Source organism: Dunckerocampus dactyliophorus, chromosome 12 (genome assembly GCF_027744805.1).
Source record: "Dunckerocampus dactyliophorus isolate RoL2022-P2 chromosome 12, RoL_Ddac_1.1, whole genome shotgun sequence".
NCBI lineage: Eukaryota > Metazoa > Chordata > Actinopteri > Syngnathiformes > Syngnathidae > Dunckerocampus > Dunckerocampus dactyliophorus.
In genome coordinates, this window is record NC_072830.1 from 28,589,069 (window position 1) to 28,604,744 (window position 15,676).

General features: G+C 42.2%; 1 protein-coding gene across 2 annotated transcripts; it reads right to left on the bottom strand.

The window, feature by feature from the left end:
• Positions 1–5,241: 5,241 nt before the first annotated feature.
• On the bottom strand, positions 5,242–12,925 carry itm2ca (integral membrane protein 2Ca). 2 transcript variants are annotated; one of them, XM_054794098.1, is made up of 7 exons: positions 12,760–12,925; positions 11,973–12,080; positions 8,514–8,657; positions 8,242–8,430; positions 7,242–7,352; positions 6,167–6,317; positions 5,242–6,041 (listed from the first exon to the last, which is right to left on the bottom strand). In XM_054794098.1, the coding sequence occupies exons 2-7, from the start codon at positions 12,063–12,065 to the stop codon at positions 5,950–5,952; spliced, it is 780 nt and encodes a 259-aa protein (XP_054650073.1). In that variant the 5' UTR covers positions 12,066–12,080; positions 12,760–12,925; the 3' UTR covers positions 5,242–5,949. The 2 variants fall into 2 exon arrangements, with proteins under 2 accessions (XP_054650073.1, XP_054650072.1); XM_054794097.1 differs by lacking the exon at positions 12,760–12,925 and having other exon boundaries at positions 11,973–12,204.
• Between the last annotated feature and the right edge of the window lie 2,751 nt (positions 12,926–15,676).

Genomic DNA, 15,676 nt, shown 5'->3' on the forward strand with positions numbered 1-15,676 from the left:
TGAGAAAATATCAACCCAAGTGCGTAAAGTTGCAAGGAAGAAAGCTCGTCTTGGCTTAGCAAGCTAATGTATGCATTTTATTTTGAAATATTGATTTAGTTTGTCTCACCTTCTGTGAGATTGAGGGCTCACAGGACTGCAGAAGCTGTAAGGAAGAACGGTTGTCCCGGCTTAGCAGACAAACACTATTTATTCTTTTCGCCTCATTTCTTTTCCATTCCATTCCAGATACATCTATTTTTAAAGATGTGTTTTGTGTTCATAGTTTGATAAAAGCCTCACTCTGTGAGAATGAGGATTTGCAGCTGCAGACGTTCACATGGGTTCCCTTTATCCGTGTCAAATAATGGTCTGGCAGCTCTTGTCAAATGGACCGATGTTCATTCGGAAAGCGTAAGCAACCTGCCCACACGTGAAAGCAGATGCCTTCTGGTCAAACGTTTTATGGTCAGATCAGACGTAGGCTGAGCTCTTTGACCACAGTGATAAGAAACGTGTTTGCAGGAGTCAAGGCGAGGCTTTCCACCCTTGTTGGCAACCGTCCTGCGGTGGTCGTAGCATCACACGCTTTGTGCAAGCAGAAGGACTTTCCAAATACCTCAAATCAACAAATAGATGGATGACACTTGGACACGATCGTGAAAATGAAGCTTCTGGCCTTCCCAAAGCCCCAACCTCAACCCTAATGAACATTTTCTGTGCCAGGAAACCCACCAATGCAAATGAAACAGAAGCTTGCTTCCATCCATCCATTCATTGTCTATACTCATTTCCCCGTTAGGGTTGCATCCTAGATGACATTGGTACCCCCTGGGCTGGTCAGCAGCCAATCAGAGGGCATACATTCTGGACGAGTCTCCAGTTAGCCTAACACGCATGTTTTTAGGACGAGAAAGAGAACATGCGAACTCCAAATGGAGACGTTCCAAGTTTCAAACTTGTTCACCCAATTCTTGGTTTTGTACAAAAATCCTTGCAGACGTTGGTTGTATAGTCACTCGTCCCTAGACAAAACTAAAACTAAAAATAAACATTATAAATGAAGAAATCCTTGAGGGCCCAACATGAATATGAAATTCAGTCCCATGATGTGGGCTCAATGCACACTCGTGAAATATCTGATTTGGACGCCTTTGAAGTTGGTACATTACCTGTAATATTGTCTTTTTTGTTATCATTTCATGCAATCGTATGCAGTGTTTATGAATGCATTATTGATTTCATTATTCTTTCATTTGTCTTTTTTACGCTTTAAAAAAAACGGATATGATTTCATAACATCCAATTTCTTCAGCTACCCTGCACGTGAATGTTTTGCAGTGAAACTGGCAGGGTCGTGGACTTGAATCCATCCAGAATGGGAACATCTCCAGCACCGAGACTGCAGGTGGGAATTCTTTCTTTCTCTGTATGTGCCCTGTGATTGGTTGGTGACCAGTCCAGGGTGTACCCCGCCCTTTCATCCAAAGCTGGGATAGACTCCGGCGCTCAAGGGAGATGGAGATGGACGTGACGTTCCCAGACGGCCGATGCTGCTGCTCGTCACCTGAATGTGCAGGTGTCAGCATCGTTCATACGCGCCATCCGTACATAGCTCAACACTGACATCTTGTGGCTAAACACGGGAGTTGTTTCATCATCATGAATCTCTTGTAAGCTTGGCCTGTGTGTGGGGTCAGTACGACTTTAGCACCATGACGATACGTGCATGTTACATCTGTAAGGAAAGTCCGTCCTCTCATTGAACCCAGATGATTTTTCTCTGTAGCCGACAGGGGTCCTCAATTTTATTTGTCCAAGGGCCAGAATTTTTCTTGGCAGACACTATGAGGGCCAGATGGTATCATTAAAAAGTATATATACACTATATACTGTATGTGTGTGTATGGAACAATGCGAACGTGTTATTACTTCATTTCCTGCCACACACACACACACACACACACACACACACACACACACACAGAGAGAGAGAGAGAGAGAGAGAGAGATGTGACACGAGGCAAATAGAACACGAATGTGATGCAAGACCCGGACAGGAATGATGAAACGTTGAGATGAACGCATGCGTGCGCATGAGGGTTTATCAGGACTGAGTTTATGCCAAGTCATAGAAATATTTGTAAAAACAACTTAAACAGAGTTCAGCTATTTTCCAAAATTCCAGTTTTTACTTACAAAGACAGCGAGTGGAAAAAACTGCAAATTTGTTGTTGTGTGGCTTTGTCCATGCCCGGCATTTTAATTTTTTGCCTTTGCCCATGAAACTACAAACATTGTCATAATATGGGAAAACCTCCTGCTTCAAGATATTTGGTCGGGCACTTTTTGCAAGGCGGGAACCACCTGGGTTCTTTAATTCCATCAACTGTCAAATAGCTATCCAAGTCAACAAGTATTCTATTTGGAGTGAATGCAAACACTGCAATGCCAGCACTCGAAAGAACGGTCTGCCACCCCGCCAACGCCTCGTGAGGTCCGAGCGGTCTCTAACGTAAAACACACTTCCTCTTCCTCATAAGCCCTCTGTGGAGACGGTCCCAATGATGAGGAAACTTCCTGTTAGCTGTTGGTGGATTGATCTGATCTGGTTTCAACCAGCTAGGTGGCTGAGCATCTCAGCCAGGAGACACAAAAGGTGACAAACAATGAAACTATGTGTGTGTGTGTGTGTGCGGGATAATTACAAGAACTGGGTGAGCTTGTTCCAAGTGAAAGGCCTTATAATTGTGTGTTATCTCAACAAGCGCAAATAGGTCGCAGTACTTATCCAAAACAAAGTGGAAAATATTCCATTCCTAACAAATTAATGGCTGCCAAAGTGTTACATTTCAGTGCAACATGCAAACAGATAAAATGCTAAGGTTAGCGCCTAGCAAGACAGGTATTTTGTACGTAAAAGTCCTAACTGCCACCCATTTTCACTTTGGAAGAATCCCAAAAGATGTCAGGGCTAACATGTTAATAGCTAGCATGATAAAAGCTAGCAAGAGTGGCTGCATTGCGCTGCATGCATGACCGTAATGAACCTTGTGGCGCTATGACAGCACTTATAATCTTTGATAAATGAAATTATGACATTAAAAATGGAAATATTTAGTGTTGGGAGGGGCTCGGGTAACCTGGTGTCGCCCAGAAGTGGGGCCTCTTGTCGGACACTTTATTTTTTAAAGTAAGTGTTTACAATTCACATCAGACAACAAACAGAGCACACAGCAGACCATCAGCACATTGTTGAGGGATGAATATCTTTAGGGAGGTTTTTCACATCGTCCACATTTCTTTTTGGTTGCAAAATCATACAGACATGTGGTATCACAATGTTTAAGGAACATTTACTATTTGTTCTGGTAGTCAAGAGTCCCGCCCAGCGGTGACGTGTTGCTTTTTCCAAAAACAACATGAAGGCTCATCTCAATTTTGCCAGAAAACATCTTGATGATCCCCAAGACCTTTGGGAAAATACTCTGTGGTCTGACGAGACAAAAGTTGAACTTTTTGGAAGGTGTGTGTCCCATTACATCTGGCGTAAAAGTAACGCCGCATTTCAGAAAAAGAACATCAAACCAACAGTAAAATATGGTGGTGGTAGTGTGATGGTCTGGGGCGGTTTTGCTGCTTCAGGACCTGGAAGACTTGCTGTGATAAATGGAACCATGAATTCTGCTGTCTACCAAAAAATCCTGAAGGAGAATGTCCAGCCATCTGTTCATGACCTCAAGCTGAAACCAACTTGTTCTGCAGCAGGACAATGATCCAAAACACACCAGCAAGTCCACCTCTGAATGGCTGAAGAACAACAAAATGAAGACTTTGGAGTGGTCTAGTCCAAGTCCTGACCTGAATCCTACTGAGATGCTGTGGCATGACCTTAAAAAGGCGCTTCATGCTGGAAAAGCCTCCAATGTGGCTGAATGACAACAATTCTGCAAAGATGAGTGGGCCAAAATTCCTCCCCAGCGCTGGAAGAGACTCATTGCAAGTTATCACAAACGCTTGATTGTGGTTGTTGCTGCTAAGGGGGGCCCAACCACTTATTAGGTTTTTTTCTCCCTTACTAATAAAAAAGTTTAATTTAAAAACTGCATTTTGTGTTCAGTTGTGTTGTCATTGACTCATATTTTAATTAGTTTGACAATCTGAAACATTTAAGTGTGACAAACATGAAAAAAAACACAAAAAAAGGAATCAGGAAAGGGGCAAACATTTTTCCCACACCACTGTGTATCATTTTAGGTCTCACACAAAAAGAAAGCTGGATGGTTGAGGGCCTCCAACATTACTGGCATGACAAGGAGATCCCACATGAGATGTTTTCCAAACAGCACGTCATCATGATCGGGGTGCTTTTTCCATTAACGGAACAATGGAGCTTCAGGTTGTGCAGGGGCGTCAAGCGGCAGCTGGCTATGTGGAGATGTTACAGGGGGCATCCCTCATGACTGAAGGCCCCCATCTGCGCGGTAAAGGCTGGGTTTTCAACAGGACGACGCTGCAGTACACAATGCCCACCTGACTAAAGACTTCTTCCAGAGGAATAACGCCACTCGTTTGGACCATCCTGCGTGTTTTCCTGTTCCAAATCCATGAGAACATTTGGGGATGGATGGCAAGAGGAGCTGACAAAAACGGATGCCCTCCGTAAAGCCATCTTCACCACCTGGAGCAACATTCCAAACACTGGCATCCTTTTCATTTGATCATCACTCTTTGAGGTGATTGACAAGAATGGTGCCGCTACTCATTACGGAGTCCTTTTTTGAACATTTCATTTCTATTACGGGGTGGGGGGGTTCTTCTTAGCTATGGCCTTAAACTTTTGATCAGCTGATGAACAGCCTATTTCAGTTTACTGCTTGTTTGCAATGAAGTGCTTCCTCACTCCCATTGCTTCCTGTTGCGTTTAAGCTCTACCTCGAACTTCCTTAAGATCTCACAGTGCAAAATGTGAATTCTTGCCATTTTGCAGCTCTTTGAACAGGAGCGTATTATCATGGTGCACACTGAAGATTGTCAGAAAACAGCTCTTGTCTTTTGTCTGAATATAAACTGAGGGACTGTACTGTACCGGCGATGCGCTGCATCGATCATTCATAATTCAACAGCTTTTAAATTGAATCAGGCTTTGAAAGGCAAATCTTACAAGCTTGTGCTGCTGCAGGTCTGAATGTACAATAGTTTCTACATTACAAAACCACAATAATGACACTCAGCAAATGCATACATGAAATCATCGACAGACATTTTTCAAAACTTTATTTCACAGACAAGAAGCCATCAGCAGACAAGACACACGGTTAAGTCAGCTGCGTTTAACGAACATCAAATAATACGCTCCCGCCTGTTGCATCAGTAATAACGTTAGTCCAGCATCTGACTCTGGACTAAGGCTTTAACGTTTACCAAACAGCTGAAACACATGCAAGGGGGGGAAACGGATACACAAAATATATTCAATGATTCACACAGCGATATTACTAAATCATTGGTGACAAATGAGCATATCGTCAATCATGTCTCTTGACTTCTTCAACAGTGGAGTTTAATGCCCGACGCCGCCGCCGCCGCCTTCCTCTCCCACCCAACAATCGACACACAAACAGCACACACACAAGTAATTTAAAAAAAAAAAAAAAAGGTCACCTTGACGACACATGGAGGCAGTCATCTCCCCTAACAACAGTTCCCGCCATGGAAGTCTCCAAAGGGGGGGGGTCTTTAAGCACAGCGTTGGGCTTTGCTACATAGAAAATCCTGTGATATTTCCAGCAGCTCAGTATTGCATCACATGTCGGAACAAACATTTACCAGTGGAAACAGGGAGCGAAACCAAGTGAGACGGGATGTCACGTGAGCGATTAACGTGCGATACGATCAGACCCGCAGGCTGCAGTACCCGGGGAGGTGACTGGCATGTGCCTTGTGGTGACCGACCGCTTCCTGTCCTGCTCACGCTTCAGCACAGATAACCGTCTCCACCACGAACGTATTCTCAAAGTGACGAATGCGGTGGCAGTCCTTCGCCTCTCGCTTGTTGATGCCTGTGGGGGGGAAACGCAGTGAGCCACACAGAGGACGAGGTGCTGTGCTAAACATCTAGCTCATAAAACAACTAAAACCACGACGTCACAGGCATCAGTCTGAAGACTTTGTCATTGCTGCTTACGTCTGCGGGAAACCCGGCGGGTGAGGCGGTATGTGTCCTTCCCATTGCAAAGGCGGTAGATGAAGGGGCCCAGTTGATGAATGTTGTGGACTCTGCCAGTAACCACCATCTCTTCATGGATGATGTACGTCTGAGGCAAGTAGGTTCCTTTCTGAAAGAGACAAAAACATGCCGACAAGAATAAAGTAAAAAAGTAATAATGTAGGGAAGACATAATGATAGCACATCATAGGAGCAGTTTATAATAGAGTTATAATATAATGCAATAATTTGGCATGTCATTATCAGTATCAGCATTTATACATATAATCAAATATAAATATTATACAAATTGGTATCATAATTATAAGAAATGGATGCAATATTTCTTATCAGTAGAACATAATTAATTTATAATGTATGAATTTCACTTTTAACTTCAGTCTCAAACTGTTTTCTCTCAAAAAACGATTCTTACAGCAGAATATTTTTATTATTTGTGGCACTAATATTGCAAACGTACAAACGATTTGGGCTGTTGCCAGAATGTTTGCATTCTGTTCGGAGGCGTCCAAAGTGCGGCCCTCGGCATATTGTAAATATAAAATAAATTCACTGTGAAAGGGATATTTTATTAGGCATGACATTCATTTCGTCAGCTGTAGCACTGAACTAAGATGCGGATGTTTCAGTCAGACGGCTTAGCAAATATTAACCTACAATATATTGGATTGGTGTTAGCATCATTACTTTACCAAACGTATCCAAGTGGCCCCCGCATCCTTTCATTTTTATACATGCAACTGTCCGTGGAAAAGGTTTGGACACCGTTGTTATACTTTGAAAAAACAAACAAACCCTGACAATGAATACTACTACTAATATAGTGCCTGCTTTTGGCAGTGGAAACGCGTGAACAGTGAACAGCTGTGTCGAGCCAAGAAGGTGCCGTGAAGTGGAAAAGGGGGCATAAGGTCAATAAAAATAGACGGGGTAAACGTGCACTGCGCAACATAAGAGGTTTCCTGGCTGGTCCACCATATTCTCAACCATTAAAATGCACCCAATATGTAACCCGGGACTGTGACTGAGGTACCTTGACATTAATGAGCAGCTCCCAAAGGTTGCGTGGGGGCATCACAATGGTGGTGTTGAGTTCAATGACATAGCACTTGTCCAGAGCGATGTCATGGTAGGCAGTCAATCCCTGCGAAAGACAGCTGCTTATTGCAGATGAAGATCAAGAAAATGAACATCTCTCATCGGCTTATAAAAGTGTTGCTCCATGTTTGACACATGCGAGCTGTAGGCCTCTGCCAATATTCACCATCGACAGACAAGAACGCTCAATGCTTGCTACACACACAAAAAAATCATCCATCACCCCGAGTTGTGTGGTATTTATTATTCCAATGAAGAGGATTAAGGCACATATGCTTTTAAGTGGAATGACAGTAAACCTAATTTCATTTCATAGGAGTCTACTTTTATCAATGGTGCCGTCGAAGCGTTTTTGAAATGTGAATTCTCCAGTCAGTGGCCTGACAACTCTTACACGCTCCTCACCTTGCCCTCCCAACTACACTGGAAACCCATCAGACTATGCTAAACACGCCCAAACACAACCAATGTCCACTTCAGTGTGTCGCTGAGCCTTGTTTTCCACCCAACAACTCAAATACAAGAGCCCGATGCGTAAAAAAAAAAAAAACATTTCATATATAAACAGTAAAGTTAGAGATTAACAATTAGATGAAATCTGGCTGTAGTTCATCGCAATGAATGCTATAATTTGACACGCCTAACTACCACACGTCAACATAAACGGACCCATCGGCACATTTCAGTAATAAGAAGAACTCGGTGGACCGGGACTTGCTGACTTGGTCCAAATTGAAAAGTTGTCAACATAAGCAGGACTGACTTTAGCGGGTTCCACCGTATTGCAGTGTAGCAGTAGCATAGCAAAAAAGGTGGAGCACAAATCTCTCCTGGAACATAACAACAAACAAAAAAGAACGGAATGTACACATGTAAAGTGGTTGGTGCTCAGGTGAAGGACGACATGTCAGTGAAAATCAAACGTTGCTGCTCACTCTGTGGAAATCGTGGATAATATCAGCAGGATCGCTGCCTCCAAAGTGAGGCACGGGCACGCTGATCTTTTCATAGTTGTCTGCCAAGTAGATGCCGACGTTCTCTGCCAGTTCTTGACGCCCACGCAGCGGCGCGTACACCGAGTCCTCATAAACTACCTTGCAATGGAACAAGTTCTCCTCCGGGGCCTGCAGACAACACGCTTGACCTCAGAATGTTCTCAAACCAACATATTCTCAACATAAACTTTTGTAGCAAAGGGGAGACTTACATGCGGTATGAAGTAGTAGCGATACATATAGATGGAGGCAAGGACCAGACCAGCCATGAAGACAACCAGGCCAAACGTCAGGCAGCAGAGCCCGTTGAGAGGTGACTTACTGGGCCGCAACGGTAGGACCAGCTCCTCTTCCTCCTGGGAAACACACAACGCACATTTCAACTGAAATATTTGTGCTTGGCTATACCAGGGGTGTCCAAAGTGCGGCCCGTGGGCCATTTACGGCCCGCTGCTGCTTTTCATGAAGTCAAAATATTATGAGAAGTCATATTAGAGGAAAAAAATGTACAAGTAAAAGGTTAATATTTATACAAAACAGCCAAAAAGCAATGTAAGGAGAAACAGTCCATAATAATAATAATAGGCTTTGTCACTGATCAAATGAATAAATGTATTTTATATATGTAAATATATATATATATACACACATTGTATTAAACATTTTGTTTGGGTTGGTTTAAAAAAAAAAATACATGTAAAAGCGGCCCCAGCATCTTTGGATTTTTCAGTATGTGGCCCTTAGTGGAAATAGTTTGGACACCCCTGGTCTATACGTTCCTTCACAGAGGATGACTAAGATGCGAGGATGAAACCAACAGCAGCCAATGACACGGCGGTTCCCGCAAATTAAAACCACTATGAGGACCGGTTTCAGTGAGAGGAAATGATGACTTGGCGCTTGGTTATGAAAAACGTGACAGAGATAGTGAAAACCCGTCACAGCCGCCTCCAGTCTCGCCGCCCATCTGCTGGTACCACACGCACACACACACACACACACACACACACACTACGCTCTTCCACTACTACAAGCAGGCAAGGCTCAGTGGTGCATTAGGTAAAAATAATCACCACCCCTGCACAAAAAACAGGGGTGGGCAGATCAATTCAAGTATCTATCACATCGATACCACAGCTAGTATCAGTACGAGATCAATACTAGCGTGATGAGATCGATATTTTTCAGCTCTCTCTCATGGTCGTTATCGCATTGCTGATCTTGTTCTATTTACACAGGGGGGCTTTGGGGGCACGAATGTGAGTGTGAATGGTTGTCTAGGGTGGCCCCCGCCTCTCGACCCGAGTCATCTGGGATAGTCTCCAGCATACCCTTGCAGCGGCGGATAAGCGGCATAGAAGATGGGTGGGTGGAAGGCCTTGGGGGCAAAATCCAAAGGATTTTAATGAGAGTCAAGAGTAGTTTTTAATTTGGGTTATTTTGAACTGTTGGCTTTATTTTGATCAAACAAGTGAATGTAATAAAAGGGAATAAATTAGTTTTTTGTTGTGCCATATCAGGGGTTTCCCCAAGTGTGGCCTGCGGCACAATGTAGAAATAAAATTAAACAAAAAAAACAGCGCAAAAAGCCAGAATGTGGAAAGAAAAGGCTGAAATATTGATATACATAACTACTAACACAAAGCTTTGTATTGAAACAGTACTTTTATCAATTTTTTAAAAGATATTTTTAAACTATTGTTATATCATTACATAAATTATTTTTCTTTTTTGTCTAAAATCATCATGATCAACAAATTAAAAGGATCGTTTGGACTTTTTGACATGAAGTTGTAGGACATCCCCATCAGCAGTGTGGTGCATCAACAGTGACTTACCCCCCAGTTGGTCCCGGGAGCCCAGTTGTGGTCGGATGTCGGTGATGAGAAACGTAGTTTTGGTTAGTTATTAGGGTCACTTAAGTAGAGAGTTTGTCTTCTCAAAACAAGATGCGTTCCAAAGAGTAATACATCTGCATGACAAAAATGCCTCCTCGAAAAAAAAAAAAATCGGACCTCACAAAGCACTCGGCTTGACTTAGCCATCTTGTTTACGCATGTGCTCCACAGCGGATGAGGATGCGAGGGTGGCAGCCATCTTCATCACATACACATCAACGGACAGCAGATTTATGGAGGTCCGATTTTTTTCGAGGAGGCATTTTTGTCATGCAAATGAGAGAACATGTACGTATACTTAAGTAACCCCACGTACTAAACAGGAACTACGTTTCTCTTCACCGAAATCCGACCAGAAATGGGCTTACGGGACCAACTGTCACTGTTGATGGATGTCATGTACTGTAACTTCATGTCAAAAAATCCAAACTGTCCCTTCAAAGCCAAAAATCATTACATGATCTTGAAAACATTTCAAGTAAAAAGTATTGACAATACCGCTCCTGTATTTACTTGGAATCAGACTGATACCAAAATTTGCAGTATCGCCTAACGCTAAGGCTGCTATTCTGAGAAGGGGGGCCTGGTGGAATAATTTCATAAAAACTAATTAGATACAAAATGAGTGACAGCATTTCTGTACTGAAAAGGACAGCGTGACTGTTTCCCAAATAGTTGCCAACACGTGCGGTGGATCCTAGCGCTCATATCAGCGTGACGCTCAGAATGGGAACATTTGGACACACAGGGTGCACAAGGACAAGGACACAACTGTGCATGTGTGAACACACACTCTTTGTGTTTGGCCATCCCAGATACATGGAGGCTTTTCACACTCACTGACAACAACACAACCACCACCATGCCAAATGTGTCCTCTCCTCTCTAAGCACAAACCTCACACACACTTCAGAGTAAGTGATGTCAACATCCCCATCATCATCCTGTGCAGGATACAGACCGAGTGAGCAGGGATTCTGACACAGCATGACCCAGGGAGTCCTCTGCAGATGAAATGCTGCATGCAAATGCATCTGCCATCTTGTCAGCAAAAGCTGCTGCATTTCCTACATCCCAACTACCGCTCGAGGAATGTGCCTTTTTGGAGCAAATCATTGGAAGCCATCACACACGCAAGCCAGGGTATCACTAGGCAGATAGTGTTTAATATCTACGGCAGAAGGAGCCACTTTCTACTCAAGGTGTCATTTATATTTCAGTAATGGTGATTTATTTTTATTTAATAGAATATGCATGAATAGCACACGGTGTTAATGTAACTATTTTATTTTGAATGCCATTATCAAGTTGAGACTTCCATAAGTATGTGAGTTGGACAGGAAGTGATGCATTTTACTTTGAAATGTCCCGTATGCTAGGCTATTAAGAAAACATCAATGCAGTAGCGTTTGTGTCATAGGTGACAAAGCAAATTAGTGTACTATCCAATAATATACATAAATTAATAATGAATTCATTCTATTTTTAGAATATCCACAGGGACAATAAGAACGAGCTGCGGGCCAAAAATGGCCCCTGGGCCACACTTTGGACAGAGCTAGTCTACGGTGTCTTCCCACGACATATTGAATGGCGGCGCTTGGTATGAGGAAGCCATGACAGCTTAGGCAGGTTTTTGTTGTCAACCCAATTGCGATACGGCGTCATGGGGACACGCAATGCACTATTACATGATGTTGTAATTCACCAATAAATACACCATTAGCAGCATTGATAACACATTGCAACACAATTAAAGGAACTTTAACTCACCATCGATTGAGGAATGAGGATTTCGGTCTTATCGCCATCATTTTCTTTATCTCCTTTGTGTCCCGCGACGGGCTGGAAAGTGATTTTCACCATGGTTCGAGTGTGAGTCTGTGTGTCAAGCGTGTAGATTGTTAAATTGGTCTGCACAAACAAAAGCCTTCACCTATCAGACAGGCCGCCCACCTCTCACCACTAGTCTGCTTTCTGTTGTCTCCGGGTGGGCGGATCGTTACAAATGCCTATTCTGTCGATCCCAACGTAGTACCAGGACCGGACCGATACCAGCGTGATGAAGTTGATATTTTTCAGTTCTCTTCTGTTACTTTTTGCAACTCAGTGTTGTGTTGTGCAAATATATTGCATCCACTCCATTTATACATGGCTATATTGTATCGCGTATATGTCTGTATTTTTATATTGTTAAAAATGTGTACTGATAAAAAAGTCTTAAAAGCTGACCTGTGTTTTATTGTGTTTATAATGGCTACAAAAATGATCTTGAACATGGTATCGGTATAGAATTTGCAGTATCGCTCACCTACCTGTGTTGTCTCTCTGTATCGGAAGTAGGGCGTTTTTTTCCGTATTGTCTGTTCTTAAAGGAAAACTGCACTTTTTGGAATTTTTCCCGACATCCACAATCCTTACGTAAGGCATTAACACACACGTCTCTCTTTTCTGCAATTTCTAAAGATATAAAAACAGCTGCAAAGAGACAGGTAACTAATGCATGTAATGGCACCCACGCTGCAGAGAAACTCATTGTGATGCAGTGATCAAAACTTACTTTTTTTACGTTCCGATGTCCACTCCAGTTTTTCTTGAAGGTTTTCTGTGCGAATTGTAAAATAGCCTCACCAACTACAAACCTCACCGCATGTCACAGTCATCACCAGGGTACTGTGGCTAGGCTGACACCGACAGCGCTTCCTTCTGGGGGTGGGGGCAAAAATGAGCAGGAAAGTGTCCATGTTGATGTTGGAACGGTTGGAATCTGTTGCAAAATGTGGGAGTAGATAGCACACATTCTGGAAAAATAGGAATGTCGGGAAAAGTGGGAATTGCTATAATGTGGTCAAAGGCACAAATGTTATTGAATGGTTCGATGTTTGAATCTGTAGTGAAATGTGGTACTTGCTGAATGCCTTTGATCTAATTAGATCAAATTAGATCAAAGGCATTTGGCTTTCTGGAAAAATGGGCATGTCGGGAAAAGTTGTATTGTATTGTATTGTATTGTATGTACTTTATTTATTCCACAGCGGGGAAATTTACTTGTTACAACAGCAAGCAAGCAAGACAAGTAAAGAGAACAGTAAAGTAAAGTAAAGTAAAGCATCGTGACTACAACATGTTTCTGGTGGTGCAGGTGTTGTAGAGCCTGACAGCGGTCGGTATGAAGGACCTGCGGAACCTCTCCTTCTTACACCGTGGGTGTAAGTGTAAGTGTAAGTGGCAGTGTTTGTGCTGTGGATCGCAGAACGAATGTGCTGACGTAGTTGAATGAGTTGACGTTGGAATGAGGTGAATCTGTTGAGAAATGTTGTAGCAGCATTCCTTCAGGGGTCATTAGTTTTTAGGAAAAAATGTGAAAAAAAGTGAAAAACAGCTAGCCTTAATGTCTGGATTGTGCTGAATGATTTTATGTTAGAAGGGTTAGAATTGGTTGAAAAATGTAGTTAAGCGTAATTAAGATCAAAGGAATTTGCAGTAATTAAGATCAAAGGAAAAGTGGGGATTTTGGGAAAAGTTGAAATTTTTGTAATGTGGGGAATTTGGCATGCCCACCACAATCCTGAGTTGCTTCTACAGATGCACTATGGAAAGTGTCCTTCCCGCCTCCATCACTGTTTGGTACGGTAACTGTACAACACGTGATAGGAAGGCACTCCAGCGGGTGATCAAGACCTCACAGAACATTGTTGGGGCAGCCCTCCCCTCACTGCAAGACATTTATAAAACTTGAGTCCTACGCAGAACACACAACCTCATCAAGGACAGCACACATCCACAACACTCATTATTCACACTCCTACCGTCAGGCAGACGCTACAGGAGTTTGAAGTCCAGGACCACAAGGCTGGCAAACAGCTTTTACCCACAGGCCATCAGGCTTCTCAACGAAGCACTCGCACACGCCACACGCAACACACACACACACTCATAGCACTTTTATTTATTTAGTTATTCATTTATTTGTATTAATGTCTCTTGTTGTTGTTGCTTAATTTATTGGTACATATGTTTATTATGTTCTTATTCTTTCTTGTGTTTTCTTGGGAGAATGAACAGAATAAGAATTTCATTGCATAGTATAACTGTCCGTTTTACTATGCATATGACAATAAAACTCTTCAATCTTGAATTGTTAGTTCGCACTGTGGATGTGTGGAATGTTTTCATGGTGGAATCGTTTGAGTTTGAATCGGTTGAGATGTGAATGTGTGAATGGTGAAAGTGTGAAAAATGACCCATTCATTTTCAATGGGAAACATTTTATAATTTTTTAAATTATAAACTCTGAATAGATAGCACAATATTCCCGAATGAGCTGATGGATTGATGCTTGAATGGTTTGAATCGGTTGAAAAATGGAGTTTGAAGACAAAAAAGGCCGTAATGAATTGTATAAGTATGACTTGTTTTGTAAATACAATTGCGGCTTTATCTCATAATTATTTCCTCATCATTTCGACACCATAATTATAACTTTTCCATTCCATTCCATTGTTTGATTGTTTTATTCTTCCATAGTTTTTATATCGTTATAACACAAAGAAAAGCAAAAGATGTGTTCATGTCTCACATAAGGATTGTGGATGATGGGCAAAATTCCAAAACGATACTAACAATCATCCCCTTATTTGCTACTCAATGTAAATACATCTACAGATATAAGAGCTGAAGAATACACATTAGAATGCTTAATTAAATAGCTCTCTGGCATGTTTATAGATACCTACCTGTGTACCTCGTTTGCAACATACACCAGTGTTTAGAAGAAAATGAACCGATTCACTAATTTCAAACTTTTTTTTTTCTTTATTTGATTCATAGGTCTCAGGCCTTTGACACTTCCTGAAAGCACCCAAACTTGTTAACGCCGAAACTGGTGTCAAAAGCTGCATACAAGCTAGGAAGAGTTCAATATGACAATTGGATGTTGTTAAATGAACAATTCCAGTACATCATTAGTACAGCATCATGCACAGCCAGTGTAGGGACATGCATGTTCTATGCGCATGGAGGAGCAGTGCTTAACACTGCTCTGTAGTTACCTGTTTGAATGTATAAGTAGTTCCCATTACGTGGACCGTCAACTCACAGCAATTCTCTTCATAGGTTTGTCTAAGTACCGTAAGAACAAACCATCATGTCCAAAGTAGTCCGCTATAGTCACAATGCTTGACACTCATTGTACTGGAATTATAAACCATCAAGAAAAGATTCCAAAATGAGGAAGAAAGAATGAAATGTGGCACGCCACCGCTGCCGAGTTTACCATTCAAACATTTCCCAGGAAACAAACAGCTCAGAATGAAAGGAAAACCACAAATGTGATTTTGAGCAGTGAGAGATACTGTGGTGTCCTCCCCTTCAAATGGTAGTTGCTTACTTAAAAGTTTTAATTTGCTTTTAATTAACACGCTACCAAGCCCAACTTTCCTCTTTTCTCCAGAACTGATGTTAGAGTCACCGAAAAA

Excerpts from the sequence above, each read along its gene's own strand:
- itm2ca (XM_054794098.1), bottom strand. The coding sequence starts at position 12,065 with ATGGTGAAAATCACTTTCCAGCCCGTCGCGGGACACAAAGGAGATAAA. Across the intron at positions 8,431-8,513 it reads GCTACTACTTCATACCGCAT|GCCCCGGAGGAGAACTTGTT; the intron begins GTAAGTCTCCCC and ends TGTTGTCTGCAG. Across the intron at positions 6,318-7,241 it reads AGCTGCTCATTAATGTCAAG|AAAGGAACCTACTTGCCTCA; the intron begins GTACCTCAGTCA and ends TGTCTCTTTCAG.